Genomic DNA, 22,582 nt, shown 5'->3' with positions numbered 1-22,582 from the left:
GTGCCATCTGAGGTATACAATAAATGTATACATGACTGGATAGCTTAGGGAATGGCCAGGTACCAGAAAGCCCTGACATTTACATTTTAGTTAAAAAGCAATATAATTCAAAAGCTCAAATAGCATCCGAAAGCTAACTTATTTCATTCTATCTGCTGATTTAGATTTATCACCTATTATATTTCTCAGGCCACAGTTATGATTAAATGAGGAGGCTGTTCTAGATTGCAACACTTATTTCTGCTGACTATTTAATTTATTGTAGTACAACATTTTTCCTTCGTTCAATAAATCAACCACTTTCTACAGAGAAGAGATGGTTGGTGGTGAATGTCAAATGTAGTTATGGGAGTACACAGAGAGGTAAATGGGGTCAGTGGAATTTTAAAGGGTATGGAGCTAATTTAATGTCAATCATCAAGGTCTGCTGGTAGTAGACATGATATCCACAGTATGTAACATTACAAGGGACTTTAATGATCATTGAGTCATAGGATTTAGTCCAGGCTTTTCATTTATTTTACAGGTGAGAAGACAGAGGCTCTGGGAAACTGACTTCCCATCTGCTTAATGGAAATTAGGACTTGACATGCAAATATTTATTATTTAAGTATGCCAATAGCTATAAAAGAGTCGTTAATAAAATGAAGGATCAATTTATGCTAAGAACACTAAAAATATAGGGTGAGAACCATTCTTTATTAACATGCTGTAATGTATCTAACTTAAACCAAGATCTAGCATTCTATGAAAAATTTAGAGATATTCCTAGTGAAAAAGGTATAAAACAGGGAAGTCCACTATCATTATTTCTATTTCACGTTGTTTTAGAAATATCATTAGCTACTGCAAACAAAAAAAAATGTGATGCACAAACTAAGGGAATAAATGTTGACCATACTGAGGCTAAAATATCACTTTTTGCAGAAAATGTGTTTTCACATATATTTTTTAAATACAAGAAACTCTAAAGTTAGCTGAAGAAATAAATGGCTTTATCAAGGTATCAATGAGAGATAAAACAGGAAGATCATCTACATTTTTATGTCACTAACAACATTCAAGTCCAATTAATAAAAAAAATTATTTATAACAAAAAAATATGAGATATTTTGGTTTTAATTTACTGAGAAACAAACATGAAAACAGAAATTAAATGATTTTGACAGATATAAAAGAAGACTTGAATAATCAGGGTAATAGCAATTGTAGATGGCTAGGTTGAGTTAATAGCATAAAAATGGTAATCTTTCCAGATTAATGTCTAATTTTAACACAAGTTCAACCATTATACATATTTTAGATACTAGATTAAGATAAAAGGATAATGATATATAAATATATAACTATATATATAAATATATATATATATATATGTAAGCAAATTAACAAAAACATCAAGGGGAGATAAGAAAAAGTGAAATAGAAATTGCCCAATTAAAAGTTAAAATGACTAAAAGGGTTGTTACTTTAAATATTCTATATTGGATAAAAATACAAAAATGGATTGATGGTAAAGAATATGAATTTAGTTACAGACACAAGGTTATATAAAGGTTAGGTAAACCCACAATTATAGAACAAATTTTAAAAGGTGTCTTATCTAATATTGTCCAGAGAATTAGAGAGCAAAATGGCAAAAATGAGTTAGACCTGCATATGCTACCATACTTCAATACTTCTGTAGATCCATGGTCTCATCAGTGTAGGCACTGTCTCCAGAGTTGCATGTTAGAACTCATCACACCTTCTCATCCTGGACGAGTCTTGTCCATGCCCTCTCAGGCATCCCCCATCAAGTACCTATATAATGCATTTGAAGATCTTTCCAGATTTCTTAGTTCTGAGTCCAGCTATTGGGTTATCCATCTGTGATCCCTTTCTCTTGCTGCATGACCAGCTCACTCCCTTTTCCAATTATCCATGTTGTGGATAGTATCTTTTACATAATGTTCTCCACAGTTTCTTCATTATTAATATTCTGTAGTCTATCTATATCAAACATGTATCTTTCATTGTCCTTTGAGTCACCCACATCTTTTGTTTCTTCAAGAGATTGAAAATAAAATATGTGTGTATGTATGTAAATCAAAAAATAAACATTGGGATGTTTTTTCCTGGAAATCTTTCTCTAAATTGTGAGCAGATGGGACCTGCTGTGGTCATTTATAAGGGTTTAGTCATTCTCTTTTTATATTAAGGACACTTCTAATATATGTATATCTCCCCATAAATCTTTTTCAGAGATGAAAGGATGGGGTTGTTGATATTCAGTTGTCTTTTGTGTTTCTGTTTGTTTTTTGTTTGTTTTTTATGTTTCTGTTTTTGGTAATCAGAGAATCATAACATCATGGATTTACTGAAGAACTGGAAAGGAACTTAGAGGGAATGAGTTTGAACCTCCTTTATTTTCAGAGGGCAGCTAGATGGTGCAGTAAATAGAGCACCAGGCCCGGAGTTAGGAAGACTTGAGTTCAAATCCATTCTCAGACACTTACTAGCTCTGTGACTTTAGGCAAGTCACTTAACCCTGTTTGCCTCAGTTCCTCATTTGTAAAGTGAGGCAGAGAAGGAAATGGCAAACCACTCCAGTATCTTTGCCAAGAAAATCCCAAATAGGGGGTCACAAGGAGTCTGAAATGACTCAACAATAACATTTTCCAAATGAGGAAACCGTTTCAGAAAGATTAAGTGACTTGCTATCACAAAGTTACAAAGGTCACTCTGTGGCAGAAATAGAATTTAAACCCAGGCACCCTGAATCCATATTCCTCGCTACAGGATTTTGTTCACTCACTTTGTAGAGTATATTCCTTCAGACAATTCAGATAGCAAGCTACTTTGCTTTTGACATTGTTACCTCCAGTATAATGTCTTCTTTGTGTACCTATGCTGGTCCATCTGCTCTTCTGAATTTCATTTCTCTTAACTGCCATTTCCTCTTCCTCATAAAGTCATCAGGCATTGAGATGCCAGAATCCAAATGAATTGTTATCATCAATCACAGCATCACAGCTTTAGAGCTGAAAAGAATCTTAGAGGGCATAGAGTCCAACTCCTTTATTTTACAGACAAGGAAATTGACAAAAGAAGTTAACCAGCTTGCTAATATCAAGTGGTAAATAGCTGAGTGAGGATTTGAATCCAGATACTCTGACAAAATCCACAACTTTATTATACTGTTTTCCTGTTAAAAAAAAAGTTATCATTATGTAAACATCAGTGGATTATGAAAACATTAGTAGATCTGTTCTTTTAATCTTTCCCTCCTTGTCTTTCAAGTTTCATTAATCAATGTTCTTGGTCTGATCTGACTCAGTTGATCTCACACTAGACTTTCTTTAGCCTAGTTCTCCTATTCATGGCTATTCACTTTTTTTGTGAGGTGATATTACTTATAAACTTCCACTGTCCTTTTCTTTACATTTTGCAAATGAGTGTACATTCTAAACCAATGCTGTCCTCAAATGTCATGTCTCTCTGCCAGGTAGAGATCAAGTATTTGCTGCTTTTTTTTTTGTTTTTTGTTTTTTAATACCTTGAGCTCTTTTTAGCCTCCTGATTATATCATCAAGTATGATAATTGCTGTAAATGTCTTTTCATTCAAATGATTCCCTTTTTTTTGTTGTTCTCAGTTGGTTGCTTGAACAAATTAGGTTAGAGCTCTGGTAATTCTATGTGATATCTTCTTCTAAACTTAACTCTTCTTTCAATTTTGATGTTGACTTTGTTGCTTTAACTGATCAATTTTTAAAATGCACAAATACTGCTGATTGAAAGATAATTTACCAATTAATAACTAGTTGTTTGATATTTGTTAAAACACATTGCTTCTGTTTTTATTGTGTTTTGTCCCTTCTGACTCCCTTCTTGAAGAAAGGATTTATGATAGTAAACTGCAATTCAAGTTGATAAACAACAACTATTACCATGATGCTTATTATTATTTCATTTTCCTTATTGTTCATCAGGAGCATTGAAAGTTGAGATGACCCATGATACCATGTTTCTTGTTGCGTTTGAGAGCCTGATGAAACCAACTTTATCACCCCTTTTATTTGCCTCTCCAAGAAAACACATATACAATGCTTCTTTTTAGCTAAAAGTTCTTTTGTCCCAGTTTAGTTTGTAGAAAGAATGTCAATATTAACATTGTTCATTTTCTCCAGAAATATGTCAACTTTCTGTTCTTTGGACAGGGATCTCATATATTAGGACCATGAAATAGATGATTGAACTCCTATTTTACCCCAATAAGTATTAATCAGCTAAAGATTTCATAGGGACAGTGAGTATTAGTAATTATTAACATTATTCTTGTTTATCAATATACATTTAGTCAATCAACTAATACATGTATATTCAGGAATAATTAAATAGGATAGCTTCTTTCTTATAAAAGGCCCCCAAATCTTACAATAGGATCCAAATTGTGTATCGCATAATCAGTTTACTTGGTATGAAGTTCATTTGCTTAATCAGAGAAAGTCAACTAAAGGACCTTTCTTCCAGTTGAATAGGGGACCAAGCCCAGTGTGACAGAGGTGACCTAATGATATGGAAATTACCCCAGTCATTCCATTGCTCTTCCACCCTTCATCACCCCTTTATTGCCCAACTTGAGGAGATGGCTATGAGCATTTGGTGAATGAGTGATCCTGGTTGCCAGTTTCTGGCCTTTCTACTAGCCCATCAGCCCATGTATGTATTTTGACATCCGTTTATCAACCCAGCCCATAGATCTGCTTATTAGTTTGGTAGGACCTCCTGAAAGGTTAGATAGGTCTGTCAAGGTCTGATCATTAGCCTGTTTGTCAACCCAGGAGATTCTATATTTTATGCAGACCCACTTGGAGGGTCAAGGGCAAGGTCTATCCACCAATAAGATTGTATTTTTAATTTGCTTCATCTGTATTGTTTGAGTATTAAGCACTATAAAACTAAGGCCCTGGAGAAAGGGGGCATCTCGAATTGTGAGGAACATCTGAGGTCCTATTCATTAAAGTGGGTTGGGTCCCTTTAATAAATGATTATTTGTTTGGAACTCTGCTTAAGTGGTTTTTCTTGCAGATTGGATATTTTTGGGTCCACAACCAATAGTTAAATCAATATTTATGAATTCTCTAAAAACTATGATCCTTAATGTTTTCTATCACCATTTTGCTAAGTTACTATTCATTACCAAAAAAAAGAAAGAAAAAACAAAAAACAAAAAAAAACCATGAGTCTTACAGAATGAAAGGACAAAAATAAGTTGTGATCTGCATCCAAGAGGTGAATGCATATAGAGATATCCAAATATCAAAGTGGAGAGGGGGAAAATGTTAACTTAACCCCTTCTCCCTCAAAAAAATGGTAAAATTCTTAAAGACAAATGGGATGTTTGATTATATAAAATTATTTTCACAAAAATTGTACATCCAGAAAAAAGAAACCTATCATTAATAATGATGATAGTAATAATTTACTGATATGCAATGTTTTGTTTCTACAAATGATTTTCATACTCCACCTTACTTGTATAGTATAAAAGTCTTTGAGATAGGAACTACAGGTTTATTTATCTCTATTTTAGAGATCAGGTTCAAAGACGTTAAGAGCGAGCAATTCTTGGTCACGTAGTGAATATCAGAAGTAGAATTTGAACCCAAGTCTCTCCAATTTCTTCATTAAATTCATTCAGCAAACATTTATTAAATGTAGAAGGCACTATATTATATAGGAGGGATTTAAAGACCAACACAAAATAGTCCTTGCTCTCCAGCTTATATTCTACTGTGGATATACAAAATGTACACATATAAGTTAATGTAAAATATATACAATGGGAATCCAAAGTTATTTGGGGGTGTGGTGAAAGGAGAATGACAACTGAAGGGCCCAGAAAAGGCCTCCTGCACTTATCCTAAGTCTTGAAAGGAGCCACAGAATGTAAGATTCAAAGACAAGAAGGGAGGAAATTTCAGACGTATGGAATTTCCCATGCAAAAAGAAAGGGAAGGTAAATGAAATGGCCTATAGTAAGTAGGCTATCGAAGCATTATTGTTCAATGAAAGGAATTTTTAATAGATAAGGAATTCATAACTGAACTACTTTATTTTTGTTAACTGGTAAAGATAATACAACATTAAAGATATCAGAGATTCTCTCCAACTTGAGTGGAAGTAACTAATGAACAAATTTGGAAGGATTCTACTGTTCTATTTTCCTGTGACCTCAGCACAAGGACCCAATTGACTATCAGCATAAAATCACAAATGTATTACAGAGGAGCATGGCATATGGGATTATAGGTTAGGAAAGTAGTGTACTGTATGTAGAGATAGGGAACTGGGTTCAGATCCCACTTCTGAGTCGTTCTGGTCTGGAGACTCTGAACAAGTCACTTAACCACTCATGGAAGTAGCTGAAGAACCGTTGCTGATCTGCATTGCTGTCTTCCTCACCAGTTATTTTCTGAACTAATGAAATCACAGCACTCTACGCACTCTCCCATTAAAAATAAACAAACAAACAGAACAAAACAACAATAACAACAAAAAAAGGATGAGGGGGGAGCGTATCTCCCCTTTCATCCATCCATTTATCTTAATGGGAAAATGAAGTCTTCCTTATAACTAAACAAAAGAAAAAATGAAGTGAAAAACCAAAACAAAATAGAAAAGGGGCTTCTTTGTGAAAAGAAAAAGGATTTGAACAGACAGAGGGGAATCATAACCTTTGTCATGGGGTTGGAGAGAAGAATGTGATGTGACAAAGCAGAAAAAAAGGAAGAAAAAGAATCACTGGAAAGATAGAGCTAAATAAGAGATATGAGTCTATTTTCTTTGAGGAAGAAGCAGTTGTCTGTCTTCTAAAGAGTGATGAAAGAACTATTGCTACTGCCAGGTGAGATATCATACATTAAAGGTCGCGGGAAGGAGAGACAAATAGGGTACTTGGTGACTCCCTGAGATAAGGGCAAGGAAGTAGCTATTCATTAATATGATAACAAGGAGAGATTTGTAGTTTTCCCAAGTCACTGATCCAGGAGGAGACAGAGAACCTTCCCAAACCGTCAGACTAGACGACTATTATCCACTTATGGTGACTTAGGTGGGCATAAATGACACTGACAAATGAAACCTAGAAAATGTTTCTAAAGTTTATGAAATTTTTGGAAAGAAAATGAAGACTTTAGGGTCATTTTCATTACTGCTATTATTTGAAGTCAGGGTCTTCTGAAGAAAAAAGGCAAATTGGGAAAGATGGCTAAGAGGGTGGTGTCAGAGAATGGTATTTGGATATCTGTGCTGTAGTTTAAAATGCATAGGTAATAGGATCCTGATGAAGGATAGGGTACACTTGGTTGCTGGTAGAATCATATTTGGGGACCACTAGGGCTGTGGAAAGATCTACATTATTCAAAAAGAATGAATTAGATAAATGAGAGGGGACAAATACAGTAGTATTGGAATTGCAGAAAGGCAAACAAATTCTCAAGGATTTCTTCTAGCTACCCGTCTGTTTCTTGACTGGCTGGATTCTGAATTGCAAAAGACCTAACATAGCCTGATGCTTTGATCTTTCCAGATCTGAGACCCAAAGATATCAGAGAAGCTCCAAAATTAAACTACATTACAATTGAAAACCAGAATGTAGTAGTAGGGAGCGATAATCAGCTAAATGCCCAATAGAGAGTAGAAGTAACCAGTAAAAAGTAATGTGATGACATTGCATGGGGCTCTCAAGTAGAAATTGTCCCTGACCATGTGTGTTTTCTATCCACAAGCAGTGCTTCCATGAATACCCCTTCACATGAGGTTATTTGGCCATACATGTTTCTTACATATGTGTCCTTTCATAATTGTTTTCTGATCACAAATGTTTCCTGTGTGCATCACCTACCTATAGAAGTCATGAAAGTATATATGGGGTAGGTATATATGGTAGAATATTTATTGTCACTTATTTTGCTAAACTGCTTAACAAAATATTATTTGTTCTGAAATATTATGGCTTCCTCTTGATCTAGCAAAACAAAAGCAATGTATTTGTAGAAGCTCATGAGCTAGTATTTTAATTGGACGTTGATTCACTATTTAACTCAATTGGGATAGCTTTCTTGGAAACTTCATGTGATTGGAGGACCCAAGTGCTACACTTTTAATATTAATCTTTTTTTTTTTTTTTTGGCTAGGCAATCGGGGTTAAGTGACTTGCCCAGAGTCACACTGCTAGTGTGTGTTATGTGTCTGAGGCCAGATTTGAACTTAGGTCCTCCTGACTCCAGAGTAGGTGCTCTATCTCCTGTGCCCTGTGCCACCTAGCTGCACCTACTTTTAACGTTAAGGTATTTATTTTCAGAATCAAATAACTTTATTTTGTTTATAAAATGACTTTAAAAAAACATTTTATCCCATATCTTGTTCTCTAATTAGTCTTTTTTTTTAATTGTTATGGTATTGGATAAATAAAACATTTAAAATTTGTGAAAATCTAGTATCCAAAGGTAAAATAGAATTTTAGAGCTGGAAGGGTCCCAAGAGATTGACAAATCTAATCTGCCCCTCCATTTTATAGACAAGTAAATTGAACCTCTGAAAGGATAATACTTTAATGGAGGCACAGTGTCCACAATGAGTGACTGTGGCTTGGTCAAAACACATCTGTGCTCCCTTTTTTTTAATTGCTATTTTTCAAAAAGTCATTGGCAAATTATTTTGTATCCACAAATAGGTAACCAGGATAATGATAGGATTCTAAACCATCTGATAGATGGATTAGTTAAAGAAACTGATGGTATTTATACTGAAGAAGAGATAACTTGTAGGGTAGAGAGTGCTAACAGCTTTCTCCAACTATTTACCAGGCTGAAATAAGGAAATCTGTTTTGCTTAGATCTAGGGAACAAGGCTATGAACTATGAATGGGTGGAAGTTGGAGAGGTAGATTTAGGCTTAATATAAGGAAAGATTTTATTAAAGTGGGTTAGTTGTCCTATTATCTGCTTTTAAGGACTAAATCACTAGAAATATTCAAAAGAGGTTAAGTGACCATTTATAGAAGATATCAGAGTACACTCAAATTGTGCTGTAAGTAGGACTTGATAATCTGTGAGGTACACTAAGATGCTGTGTCCTGATAATTTTAGATGACTATTCCAAGGTCACATAATTAATTGTAGATGTGGGAGTAGAACCCAGGTTTCCTGCTTAGGGTCTAATGTTACTTCCACTATGTCTTAGTGTTTCGTATTGTTTAAAATTCAACATCATTCTGAGACCAGATTTGAATTTAAGTCTTCCTGACTTCAGGTCCAGTGGATGGGTATCCACTGCTCTATATAGCTGACTCAGTCAGTATCCAATCACCAAGTTTAGTTACTCCTCCTTCAGGCCACATATGTCTTGCCCCAGCAGGTAGAAGAAAATTACATGAGAGCAAGGATTTTCTATCATAGTTGTAAACACATGCTGGCAATGTCTGCTTATATTATAATGACCTAATTTTCCTCCTACCATATTCCTTGTCACCTGATGGGCTAAAATATTATATACATTGAAAAAAACGCCACATCCTTGTTAAAAATTACGTTGAATGACATTACCTCTACAGGAAGCATTCAAATAAAAATAATCCATTCAATTTTTTAAAATGTTATTTTAAAGGGAAATTAATGTCTTGCATTTATCTCAGAACCTTTTTTTTTAAAAAGTTACAAATTGTAAAGACAAATGATTTTGAAAGATTTGAGAACTCTGATGATCAGTATGGTGACCAACCATTATTCCAGAGGACCAATGATGAAGCTTGCTACCCACCTCCTGACAAAGAGGTTATGGACTTGCAGAAGAAGAATGAGACGTACTTTTTTTTTTTTTAATTTGGCCAAAGCAGGAATTCATTATACTTGAGTATACATATTTGTTATAAGGATTTTTTTTCTTTTCTTCTTTTTTCTTTAATTTAGAAGTAGAACACAGAGAAAAATGTCTTAAAATTAAATAAAAAATAAATAATATGTGAATATCATTTTTTCATCATTTATAGGTCATAGAAATACTATATAACCATGAAAACATGGATATTTATGTTGTTGCTGTTCATCCTCCTTTCTGGAAGAGGATCATAGGTATGATGTCTTGATTTGCATATGAATTGGATTTGAATGAGGCAGAGCTATGCAAAGTCACAAGCCTCTCTCCCTCCTCCACAGCCATCAGAGTCTGGTGGCAAGAAAAAGAATGCAGTGGGTGACCTTGGCCTTTCTAAATTAAGGTCTTTCCAGATTTCAGTTTGTCTGAGACCATGCTCAATTAATGAATAAGGGCTAGGCCAGAATAAGATAACTCAATTTACAGTCCCAAATATATCAATCTGGGAGGGGAAGACTGTCTTGTGTTTCTGGCCAGAACAGAAAACAATTGCTATTTACACTCATTCTAAGCAATCAAAACTAAACAAAGAGCCATAGAGGCTAGGGCTGTGTCTATTATTGACTATTCAATGAAAACCAGAATGGTTTGGGTTTAAAGGCTAGTAAAGAAGCTGCATTTAAAACACAAAAGGCTTTTTTAAAGCCTGTTTTTCAGAGCTATATTTCACAGGAAACTTCAGAGGACATAGAAGGATAGAATCATAACATCAGAGCTGGACAATACCTAGGAAATCTTTCATTTTACAAATGAGGAACAAGAAGGCTTAAATGACTTGTCTCTCCAAGTTCACATAGGTAGTAACAGGCAGGATTTGAACTCAGAGTCTCCGACTTCAACTCCAGGGTTCTTTACTCTGCATCATTCTGCCTCCCAATCCTTTTAAATGTCAATAAAATGGTGAACATGATACTGAGTATGTTACTATTTGGATTAGGAACCTTATACTTTAATGACATGAGGTAAAGTCATGTCTCTCCCAGATTCTTGCCTTCTGTGTGTGAACCTACCAGATATGTATGGGAGAGAACTCAAAGTTCCTCTTGTATACACATATATAGCCCCATAAGAATAGAAAGAATAAATACTTACAAAGTATATGATAATAATCACAAGTATAATAATTATTATTATAACTAGCATTTATATGGTGCTTTAAGGTTTGCAAAACATTTTAAAATTCTCTCATTTTATGCTCACAAGAACCCTTGAAGATAGATACTATTATGGTCTATACAAATGAGGAAGCTGAGGCAGGCTAAAGTTAAGTGACTTGCCCAGGATTATAATTAGTAAATATCTGAGACATTATATACTTTGTAGGAAAAAAAAAGTCAGTACCAGGAGTGTGCTAGAGCCAGCTCCAACAGGTTCCCAAAAGCCAATTGTTAAATTTTTGGTTTGGACATTTACACTCCACAAATTAACAAATGCCATAAATCTGGGCTTAATTTTTTTTAATTGTTTATACTTAAAAACTGATGGTGAAAATGTTAATAAAGCAAATTCTACTTAAAAGTGTATCATATACATTTTTTTTTCCCCTAGAGAGTCTATGTTAAGCATTTATTAGCACCCACCTGCCAGCGAACCTTTTGCTCTCAAATACGTCAATACTAGTGCATCCTGAGGCTGGCCATCTTCTAGCTACAAATATTCTCATCAGGAGAAGGTTAAAAAATGGAATTCTTTGCTTTGGGGTGAAAACAACTAGTACAACTAGAGCAATGCAAGGTAGAGAGCTTGAAGAAGTGTGGAAAGGTAAAAACAGTTAAAAATTAGCACTTAAGGAAAATAACATTTTTAGGAAAATTTGTGCTAATAGTGTACTCAATCACTGATACCAGTTAGAATTTTTAATTAGATCACCAATAAAAGAGAGCAAGAATTAGTATCTCAATTTTAGTCAATCATCATTTCCCATAAAATATAATTTTGACTTTTTTCCTCTATCCTCCTTAGAAGCTCTCTAAACTGCATTGGTCCATTTTATAAAGTGGAGGGATAAAGACATAATGTCATTGACATCAAGCTCTATTTAAATATGAAGTACAATTCATCTGCCAACCCAAAGACTGTTTTATATATAGCATTTTATAATTTTGCTATTTTAAGATATTAGACTATTTACCAAAGGGTTTGGGCCACTGAACTGCTGATTGAGGGATTTCTCTCCAAAGTCACTTCCCTTCACCTTTTTCTTAAGTCTCAGGCTTTCTTTAAATGGATATCAGTTCCTCCCAGAGAAATTATTAGATAATGTCTATATAAAAAATTAAAAGTAACATACTTGTACCTGTATTGTGCCATTTCTTTTGTCCCCCAAAAACTTTCCATTGTCTTTTTCCTCTTTCAAACTCTTTCATTTAAATGAATAAAAACAATTTCCAAGTTGCTTGTGATGATTTTGTATTACTAGTTACCCAGTGGCATATGAATTTCAGGAATTCCAGAGTGTAGTGGTCTTTCATGGTTTTGATCTTGCAGTCATTTTTGGTACCTGTTTTAGTGGCCTGATACCAAGGGTTTTGGACTTTTGTCACATCTGAGGAGCCTCACTTTTGCCACATACCAGTAATTTTGGGGACATTTTAAGTAGAGCAAGAAAAAAGTCAAAACACAATGGCATTAAGTTCCAAAGGCTTACCCAAAAGAATGAGGACACAGAGAAGAATTGCAATTAAGGCTCCTGTACTTAAGCCAGCAGAGGACAGGAAGGCTTCAGCATGGCAGGTCCGCACACGCCCATCTCTCTCACATGCACATACCCTGATGGTGAGGGTGCTGCTGCTGCTGAGAGAGGGGATTCCACCATCAGAGATCATAATGGGGAGATAATACACATCCTGAATAGTTCGACTAAATCTCCTCCGCCTTGTCAGAATGCTGGCTGTGTTATCTATGACAGACATAAGCAAAATAAAATGTATTTAGTAACACCATGGTAGTTGGTATGCATTCCCCTTAAAGAAAAGAAAAAATATAAATATCTATCAGTGAAAGGCCTGTTTAAGCTTTACTGAAATTGGACAAGGAGATAGAGAAGGAGTAATTCAGATGGTGAAAGTTAGTTTTACTTAGTAGATAGAACTGACCTATCCTACTTCTGACTTCATACTGATTGTGCATCCCTGGAAAAGGTGGTCCCTCTCTAAGATGATAAGTTGAGGAACAGGTTCTGTTGTGTAGAAGTAGAAGGAATTTCCCCAGCAGGAGTTTCCTATACCAATGAAACTTCCAAGTCTGTTCCAAAAAATAATTAATTAGTGTATGTTCTCAGTTGGTAAAACCATCCTAAGCCTAATGGCAGAGAGATAAAATCATTACTTATGACTATTTCACTCAATTCCCCAGTCTACAAAATTGCAGCAAAGAAAAGGATAATGACAATTGAAAATAATATAGGACTTTTAAGGTGGCAAAGGTCTTTACATAGATTATGACTCACAATAATACTATGAGGTAAATGCAAGTATTATCTCTATTTTACAGATGAGAAAGCTAAAACTGAGGTAGGTTAAGTAATTTGTAAATGAATACTCAGTTAGGAGGTAGGATTTAATGCCAAGTTTGGAATAAGGAAGACCTGAGTTCAATTCTGGCCTCAGACACTTACAAATGTGTGACCTTGGGCAAGTCACTTTAATTCTGTTCAGTTTGCTCATCTGTAAAAATAATAGCACTTACCTCCCAGGGATGCTGTGAGGATCAAATGAGATAATAATTGAAAACATTTAACATAGTGCCTGGCACATAGTAAGCACTACATAAATGTTATCTATTGCTGTTATTCTGACTATAGATATGGCCCTCTGTCCATCAAACTGTCTTGTTCCCAAGAAATATATTGATCTGTCTGGCTCTGGGTTAAAATATCCTAACAGAGAAGCCAGATAAATATCATGACATTTAAGCACTCTTTCTTAGAAATAGTCTGCCCTACAATGATGAATAGTGATTTTGAGCCAGAGTTTAAAAACAAAACAACAAAAACAGAAGTCTATAAGCAAGTATTGTTCAAGGAAAACTGTATTATCATCACTGGTATAGTATTAGACTTGGTGGCCCTCCATTTATATGTTGTATATTGAGCAAGTGGTATCAATAAATTTTTGCTTCTTTTCAAGGGCTACTTGATTTATTTACTAGCTGTATTAAAATTTTATCTTGTTTTGGTACACTGGCCCTCCTTCTAGCTGATATAGTAAGGTTATAAACAGTCAGTATAAAGTAACAGTTACCATTAGATCATAAAGGGGAACCTAGAAGTCACTTAAAGACTGCCCCATAGATCAAAGGAAGATGATTTGAAAATATATCACATATTAACTTAAAATAACATATTGAAACTATTTGCTAAATCAGAAAAAGCCATCTAGCCTTTATTGTCAGGGCCTTTTGGTCTTATCATCTATAAACCTCAAACGAGCTCTAGACATCTACAGTAAGACCAGTAGAACACCAAATTTGCTGAGAAGTTTAAGATGATGTGAATATGTTAATGAATTAACCCTAAGGTGGCATGGATAAGAGCTAATCTGTTCCCCACTAAAACCTTTAAAAAAATGAGACTTCAAACTTCTGCTCCCCCTGCACTCTTCCATCTATGAAGGATTCATGCTGCTTGAGTGCTCCCAACCCTCATCCATTGTTATGTACGTGGCTATCTCCTTTCCTATACTCTTCCCCAAGTTTCCTGCCTTCCTCTAACTCACCATCTCTGTTCCCACATTGTTTGTCTCTGTTGCTATTTGTCTCTATACTCTCTGTGCCATTTGCCCCTGTGTCTTATTAAAGTATGATTGAAGTATTATTCCCTGGGGCCATTATGGTGTTTCCTGGAGAGTACCCATAGACCCAGGTATGCCTGCCCCTATTTAATAATTCTATAAAATAATTTAATGATTCACTACCTAAGTGGCCATAGCTAGGTCTCTTATTCTCTCTAAGGTTCATTTTACTTGTATTAATTTGGGCATGATAATACCCATACTTATTGTCTCACAGGAGTATTGTAAGATCACTTTATAAACCTTTAGACACAAATATAAGCCAGACAAATGTGATTCCTTTTCTTCATAGGCATTGTGAAAATTAATTAGCTATATTAGCTACCTGAGCTCTAAAATAAAGGCTCAGGAATAATATGGAGCTAAAGAGAAAGTGGTTCTAGAAAGACCAAACTCTTTACTTTTCTTCCAATTCACAAACAGAGTCATTATCCTTGCCTGATGCTGTAATTCTGCCATCCACATTTCTTGATCTCCTTCCCTTTGGAGCATCTGTTCACTACAGGTCAGGAATTCATCTGACCTGGTGCTAAGAAGCAAAAATGATGGACAATTGTTTTGGAAGGACCTACAGATACATACGCTGCCCAGAGGAATTCTGGGGCTCCTTCACAAAAGAAGGTACATTTGTACTGCTAAAGCCTACACAGACATTTGTCATCATTGCTTATTACTAGAAACAATGTGACAGAACGAAAAACTTCCTGCCAATTCAGCATAACATACTTTAATAAAAAAAATAAACTGAAGATAAAAAAAATATTTTCTTCCCACCTATGTAGGTTATATACCTATATGTATACTCACAAACACACATATATCCTTCTATATTGATTTGCTGCATGTATTGTCTGGATACTATTTGAAGACACTCCGTTTTTCCAGAGCTAAGGCCCATCAATCAAGCTGTGCCCTGAGCTTGACATAATACCAATACTTTGAGCTCACCCTCTGGGTGAACTTAGACACAGCAAAATCCTAGAATTTTTTCACACCAGCACCAGGTGTTCTCTGAGCTCAGACAAGCACCTGTAGTACCCAAGTTCTGGTCACGAAGCCCTGCTATGAGTCAAACTTGTCTCATTGTTGCTGTTACCCCTCACTGTCAGGACTACAGCTCACTGCATAGTCATTGGTATTTGTACTGAGATTTGCTCACAGTAAAGTGGGTGCCCAACTAGAGGGGGCCCCGACACATGTGTGTAGTTTCCTTCCTTCAATGGAATAAAGAAAGCTTTTTGCTTGTGACCACTATTAGCTATTTGGTTTTATTTTGTTATTACAGGGTTAACAGTGGTTGTGATAACCTATGTGAGTTCTTCGGTATTTTTAAAGTTAACAGAGGTTGTATAACCTCTGTGACTCTCTGATCATTTGTGAACAGGGTTGACAGTATGTATGTATGTATGTTTTAGGACAACTAGGTGGTACAGTAGATAGAGTGCCAGGCCTGAAGGCAGGAAGAGCTGAGTTTAAATCTGGTCTCAGATATTTACTAGTTGTGTGACCTTGGACGAGTCACTTAACCCCATTTACCCCACTTTCCTCATCAAGAAGGACATGGCCAACCACTCCAGGATTTTTGCCAATAAAACCCCAAAAGGAGTCACAAAGAGTTGGATCCTACTGAACAACATCAACAACAACAACAGGTATGTTTTGGGCTAGTTGTGATTTCTTTGTTATAGGGAACTCTCTGTGAGGAATTCCTTTTACTTCAAATCCACTTTTTCTTTCCAACTCACCCTCTTTAAGTTTTACCTGGAGCTCTGAGAGATTAAGTGATTTACCCAGGGTTACACACTTAGTCCATGTCAGAGATAGGTCTTGAATCTAGATCCCTTTCTGAGTCTATCGCTAGCATAATAACAATAACAGTAATAATAATAATAATTTACTTAGCACTATATAATGCCTGTGCCAGGCACTATGCCAAACACTTTATAAATATCTCTTTCGATCCTCACAGCAACCCTGGGAGGTACATGTTATCATAATCCCCATTTTACAGATGAGGATATGGAAGCAAACTGAGGTTAAGTGACTTGCCTAGGGTAACACAGCTAATTAGTATTTGAGGCTGCATTTGAATTCAGGTCTTTCTGACTCTAGGCCAAGTACTCTACCTACTATATGATCTACCCACCTCTGAACACAAATTTAGATCAGGAATGGACCTCAAAGGTTATCTAGTCCAAACTCCTCTCCTAAAATGAAGAAGCTCAGACACACACTGAAATGTAAAGTGATTTATCCAAGGTCTCACAGGTAGTAAGTAGCAGAACTGATATTTGAATCCAGATCCTCTCAAACAAATCCAATCTTTTCCCCAGTATACCATGTTGCCTATCTGAGAGGCTGTATATTCTGTGACCCTAGGATTTTGAGACTTCGATAGTTTCATAATATTCTTTTTTATTATTAAATTTTATTTTTAATTTATGAAAAAAACATGCATTTCCATTACATAGCACAATAAAAAAGATGATTGCACATGAAACTGCAAATCAACTATGCACAAATTGCTATTCCTTTTGAATATACAACAAAATTATTATGTAAACTTTTTTTTTTGGATAAACAAGACTATATTGATATTTTCACAATATCCTTAAGACCCTAAAATTCAACACTTTTAATCATCACTTAGTGGCTTGTTTCATAGCTTTTCTTCAGAGCATTTGTTCTGTCTTATTGTCTTATTATCTTATTATCTTATTATCTCTTAGACAGACACAGTAACTATTGAGGTCAGAGGGATCCATGTTATATTCATGACATTATATTCAGAAGGACCATTCCTTTAGGCCATAGTGGACCTAAGCCTGTATATTTTAATCTCAGGCTACCAACCTTAAAATATCATCAAATTCCACAGCTCAGAGTTCTTATCTTGCCTGCCAACTTAATTGGAAAAGAACAAGAAAGCTCACAAGGTTTATTGGTGAAGAGGATATGATGTCTTGTACTTTGATACACATATAATGTTAAATTTAATAAAATATTATACATGAATTAACCAAACCCTGTTTTGTATCCTTAGCTAATTGCCAATACCTGAAGAAATTGGCATGGGGGAATAAGGACTCAGAAGGGGGGAGGCAAGCCAACTTAATAGCAGCCTTGCTGAAAGCCGCCATGAAAGAAGAGTCCCAGTAACCTGGCCAGTGATCACAGAACTAGTGGTCGGAAGCAGCGAATGAGAAATTCTTGAATATTCTAGTCAAGGGTCTCTGTCTGTCTAATGATTGCTCAAGAAGCATGGGATACTGCCTAGTTGGACAAACTTGTAACTAATTTCTATTACTTGAGTGGAAGAGCAAATGAAGCAGAGAGCCAGAAGACAGTGAACAAGAGAATTTAAGAGAACCATTTCATCAGTGCAGAGGCATTAAACATAGGTGTAGGTTAATCTGCCTGTTTATAGAGGTAATTACTGTAATTTTCAGGGGAATTGAAAAGTAGTTCTATTTGAGACCCAAAAGGGATGGTAGCAGGGGCAATGGTTAAAATGACCTGCTTGTTTGGTTTATGCAATATTTTTTTCTTCCTCCTAGAAGTACTCACCAACCGTCCATACAATCTGGATTCTCTGCTTGTGAAAGAGTTGACTGTAGGGCAGAATATAATGCCTCTCCAAGCACTGATTTATGAGTGTTAGTGACTTAGAAGTTATGTCAGGGCAGTGGAAGTAGGGGTACAGGTAGAGGGGAGAAGTAGGAGGTTACCTCAGTGTAATGTAATGGAAAGAGGGAGGACTCACCAAAATGAGAGGAAGAAAAGAGGGCATGGGAGGTGCAACCAAGGAGGAGGATTGTCCATGAAGGAAGGCAGAAGGGATAAGAATTAAGAAGGCAGATGGTCTGGGGATCTTTACATTTTAGAGGCATCCATTCTACTCTTTGACAAGAGGATTACAACTTTAGTGCTGGAAGGGACTTTTGAAAACCATGTACTCTAAAATTGCTAAAAAAATAATTTGCTATATATAAAAATGATTGGTAAAGATCATCTACTTTTAAAGATCATCTTGTAGCCCATCCCCCTTATCTTACAAGGGAAAAAAAAGTGAAGCTAAGGGAGTTTAAGTGAATTGCCCAATGTCCCTCTAAGAAAGATGGTCAGAGGTAGGATTTATATCTATTTCCACTGACTCCAGATACAGTGCTTTTTTCACTGACTCAAGTCAAGGAAAATGGCAACCTCCCTGGTACTGTAGCAGAGGAGGGAAAGTGTCACATGTCTTACATAGAGAGAAACATTGAGAGGCAAATTGTTAGACATAACAATAGCTGGCCAGCCCCTGGGAGGCAGCCATTCCTAATTATTCACCATGATGCTCATCAGCAGCTGGGCTATTTAAGGCAGAATTAGCACTGATTCTGAAGCTTGTAAGTCATTAGACTGATCCATTTGGTTCTGGAGAAGCCAGGACAAGCAGATTAAGCCACAAAGAGGATAAAGTTCAGGAAATCTGGACAAGATCTCAGATGCACAAGTGATCATGAAACAGTTGTGGGTTGGGGTGGTATGTCGTCATCTTTCTCCTTTCTTCCTATGAATTGTTGTAACTTCTTAAAACTTATTTTCCTAGGCTTCAGAAGTCAGAGAATGTGTTGTCAATAGTGCTGGGGTAATCAGCGACTCTGGGGTCAGAGGCCCATTTTATCTCATGTGTCTAAGGGTGCTAACAACTACCTGGACCATTATCCTTCCTTCTTTGGTACCGGTGGAAATTTGTCTGTGATATGAAATGGCCATGGTTTTATTGCATAACATTTACTTGTAAGTGTCTTGTTAAGGCTTTCCTTACTATTTACATAAGAGGAAGAATGTATGGAAGGAAGAAAAAACATTATAAGGAAACAAGTAAGCAACCAATCACTGGGAATGATAGGTTTTAAAGATGTGACAAAAAAAGTTCATATTTTGTGTCTTTTTGTAAGGAATGAACTACTCTTTAATTGGGTTGAGAAGCAACCAGCTAACTGGCTAACTAAATCTAAACCACACCTCTGGGGACTTTAACTAACCTGGAAGATTTTATTTTATTTTTGTTTTTTGTTTGTTTTGGTGAGGCAATCAAGGTTAAGTGACTGGCCCAGGATCACACAGCTAGGAATTGTCAAGTGTCTAAGGCCGGATTTGAACTCGGGTCTTTCTGACTCCAAGGCTGGTGCTCTATTCACTGTGCCACCTAGTACCCCAACCTGGAAGATTTTAATTACTCAGTTTAATGAAATGTTTGAGAACTTGAGTCTCAGAAGTACCTTGAGGAAACATACCCTCCTGCTTGTGCAAGAGGACAGAGGAGGATGGGTAGGATGAGGGACAGGTAGGATGAGGGACAGCTAGTTGGCACAGTGGATAGAGCACCAGCCCTGAAGTCAGGAGGACCTGAGTTCAAATCCAGCCTCAGAACAAACACTTGACACTTACTAGCTGTGTGACTCTAGGCAAGTCACTTAACCCCAATTGCCTTAAAAAAAAAAAGAAAAGAAAAAGAAAGAAAGAAAGAGGATGGGTAGGATGACAGTGAGCTAGTCCAATGTAAGCTTTCACTCTATCTCCTATTGATAGCGTAATTAGAGAGAGTAGACCAGAAGCAGATAATGCATCCAGATGACATGGCAATGGCGGACACTGACGTGTACAGACACAGCTGGATACAGAAGGAAATAGCCAGCAAGAAACGAAGCAACTTTGGGCACTTTGAATCCTATTTGGGAAAGACTACTGATGGGCTCAACTTTCAGCAACCAGGACTTGTGAATTTACCCATTACCATATGCACCTCATTACCACTGTACTTTCAGTTTCAGGCCACTCTCCCCAAGGACCTCTTGTTTAAAAGAAGAGTGCATCCTTTGGGAGACATGTTTTAACCCCAGCAGTTTTTACCGTACAACTTTAGTAAATACCTTTGTAAAAGCCACTGTCTGATAATCAATAGGAAGAACAACAGTGAGGACTTGTGAATGACAGTACTAGAAACCCAGTCCATCAGCATCATCCCTAGGACCCTGAGGTTAATAGTAATTAGCTGCTCTGTGGACATCTGACCCAGCATTGTGAGTAGAAGTTGCTCTGGAAGGAGTGCTCTTCAAATATTAGTCTCTTCCTACAAAAGATAAACCTGTAACTTCAGAAGAATAAGGAATTTTCCATAACCACAAAACATGATAGATTCTCAGGTATTAAAACAAAAAAGGAAACCTTTTTCTGCACAGGAAGAGCCTTGTCCTATTTGGGGGAGGTTCTCTGCTTAGGATTAGAGAAGAGAGAGAGGGGTGGGGGGAGCCAGAGAGGTGGGGAGGAAAACAAAGACAGAGACAGAGACAGAGAGAGACAGCGACAGAGACACAACAGACAGACACAGAGAGTCATAGAGGTAGATATCTTACATGGCTAATTAGGAAGTGTGCTAGCTAGCTTCCTGAAGTATGTATCTGAGACACATCTGCGAAACTGCTAAGAATTCAAAGACCAGTGACCGTCACCCATTTTTGTTGATTTTCCTGAGAACAAATGTTATCAAACCAAAGGGTGAAGAAAGGATCGAAAGTTTATCTCTTGTGACTTTGAAGGTCTGGATTGGTAATTATGGGATTTTGGTACACAGAAAGTAAATGTTCAACTCTTCTTCCAGCCAAAGTTTGGTAACTTAGAAGGGAAAGGGAGCCATGCAGTAAATTTCCTCTTGAGACAGAGGGCATGAATTCAAATGCCACCTAACCAGGCAAATCCCTTAAAATCCCTGGAACTCAGTTTTCTCATCAGTAAAATTAGTTGGCATAGTCGAACTCGATGACTTCTGGGTGCCATTCAAACTCTAAATCTATGATTATAGGATATAGGCAATGATACAAATAGTGCCAGAGACCAAGATTTGGTTTTGGCAGCCATGTATTAAACTATCACTCTAATAAATTCCTGGCAAACAATGGTGTCCATTGCATAAGGAAAGAGGAGAATATATTTGATGTGTTGATCTAATCAAGACAACTTTAAACCGAAAATAGAAAGGGGGGTAGAAAATATTAAGGTAAAAAATATTAAGCCAAAGAGTATGAAGGATAACAGGGATGACATAGACAAAGAATAATGGATAAGTGTCCAGGGATTATTTCACAAGAGAAAATAATTGGGAAGAACAGTCATAGCCATAAGAGATGATAGGGTTTGCAGAGTTTAAAACTGTGAAGTAGCTTGGCCTACTAGAGATAACACTGGACATGGAGTCTGAAAGGCCCAAGTTCAAAAATCGTGTCTCAAGTACTTACTAGCTATGTGACTCTGAACAAATCATTTAAATTCAACCTCTCTCAGCCTCAGTTTTTTCATCTATAAAATTGGGATAATAATAGAACCTACTTTAAAGTGTAGTTATGAGAATCAAATAAGGATATATTATATATATATATATATAGTATATATATATGTGTGTGTGTGTATGTGTGTATAAACCACTATATGTTGGAATTGTAAATTTCAATGACTAAGAGACATGGAGACTCATGACCTGACATTCTAAAAGAGAAATTGGTTCAAAAGGGATTAGAGGCTCTTAAGAACAAAATTCTGAAAATCAAGTTAGAAAATTATTCTTCTGAGGAAGAAAAGAGGAAAGTACCTAAAGAGATAAGGGGCTCGTACATGACCTCTGATTTATAAAAGCACGCATATTAGAAATTAAAGCAAAAGCAAGTATCTGAGGAGAAATATAAAATGAGGCATGATCCTCTAAGTGTGTCAAAAATAGAATAGCTTATTGTGATCTGAAAGCATATAATAAATTCTATGAACATTACATTTTTTGTTGCTATATTAGAGACAAGAAAAATCAAGAAAGGGATGGATGAAAATATATAAT

The 22,582-nt window shown here is 36.2% G+C and overlaps 1 protein-coding gene across 1 annotated transcript in view; it reads right to left on the bottom strand.

Annotated features, from left to right (window-relative positions):
• The window catches only part of CDH18 (cadherin 18), a 382,285-nt gene that overhangs the window by 4,805 nt on the left and 354,898 nt on the right, over window positions 1-22,582 (bottom strand). Inside the window, exon 10 of the mRNA XM_027869003.1 lies at window positions 12,567-12,818. Coding sequence (XP_027724804.1) covers window positions 12,567-12,818 — 252 coding nt within the window. The remainder of the gene's footprint in view (window positions 1-12,566; window positions 12,819-22,582) is intronic.

This window comes from Vombatus ursinus, unplaced genomic scaffold (assembly GCF_900497805.2).
Source record: "Vombatus ursinus unplaced genomic scaffold, bare-nosed wombat genome assembly UNPS02014791.1, whole genome shotgun sequence".
Classification (NCBI taxonomy): domain Eukaryota; kingdom Metazoa; phylum Chordata; class Mammalia; order Diprotodontia; family Vombatidae; genus Vombatus; species Vombatus ursinus.
The sequence above is the reverse complement of the archived record's forward strand: the minus strand, read 5'-3'. Positions and strand labels throughout refer to the sequence as shown.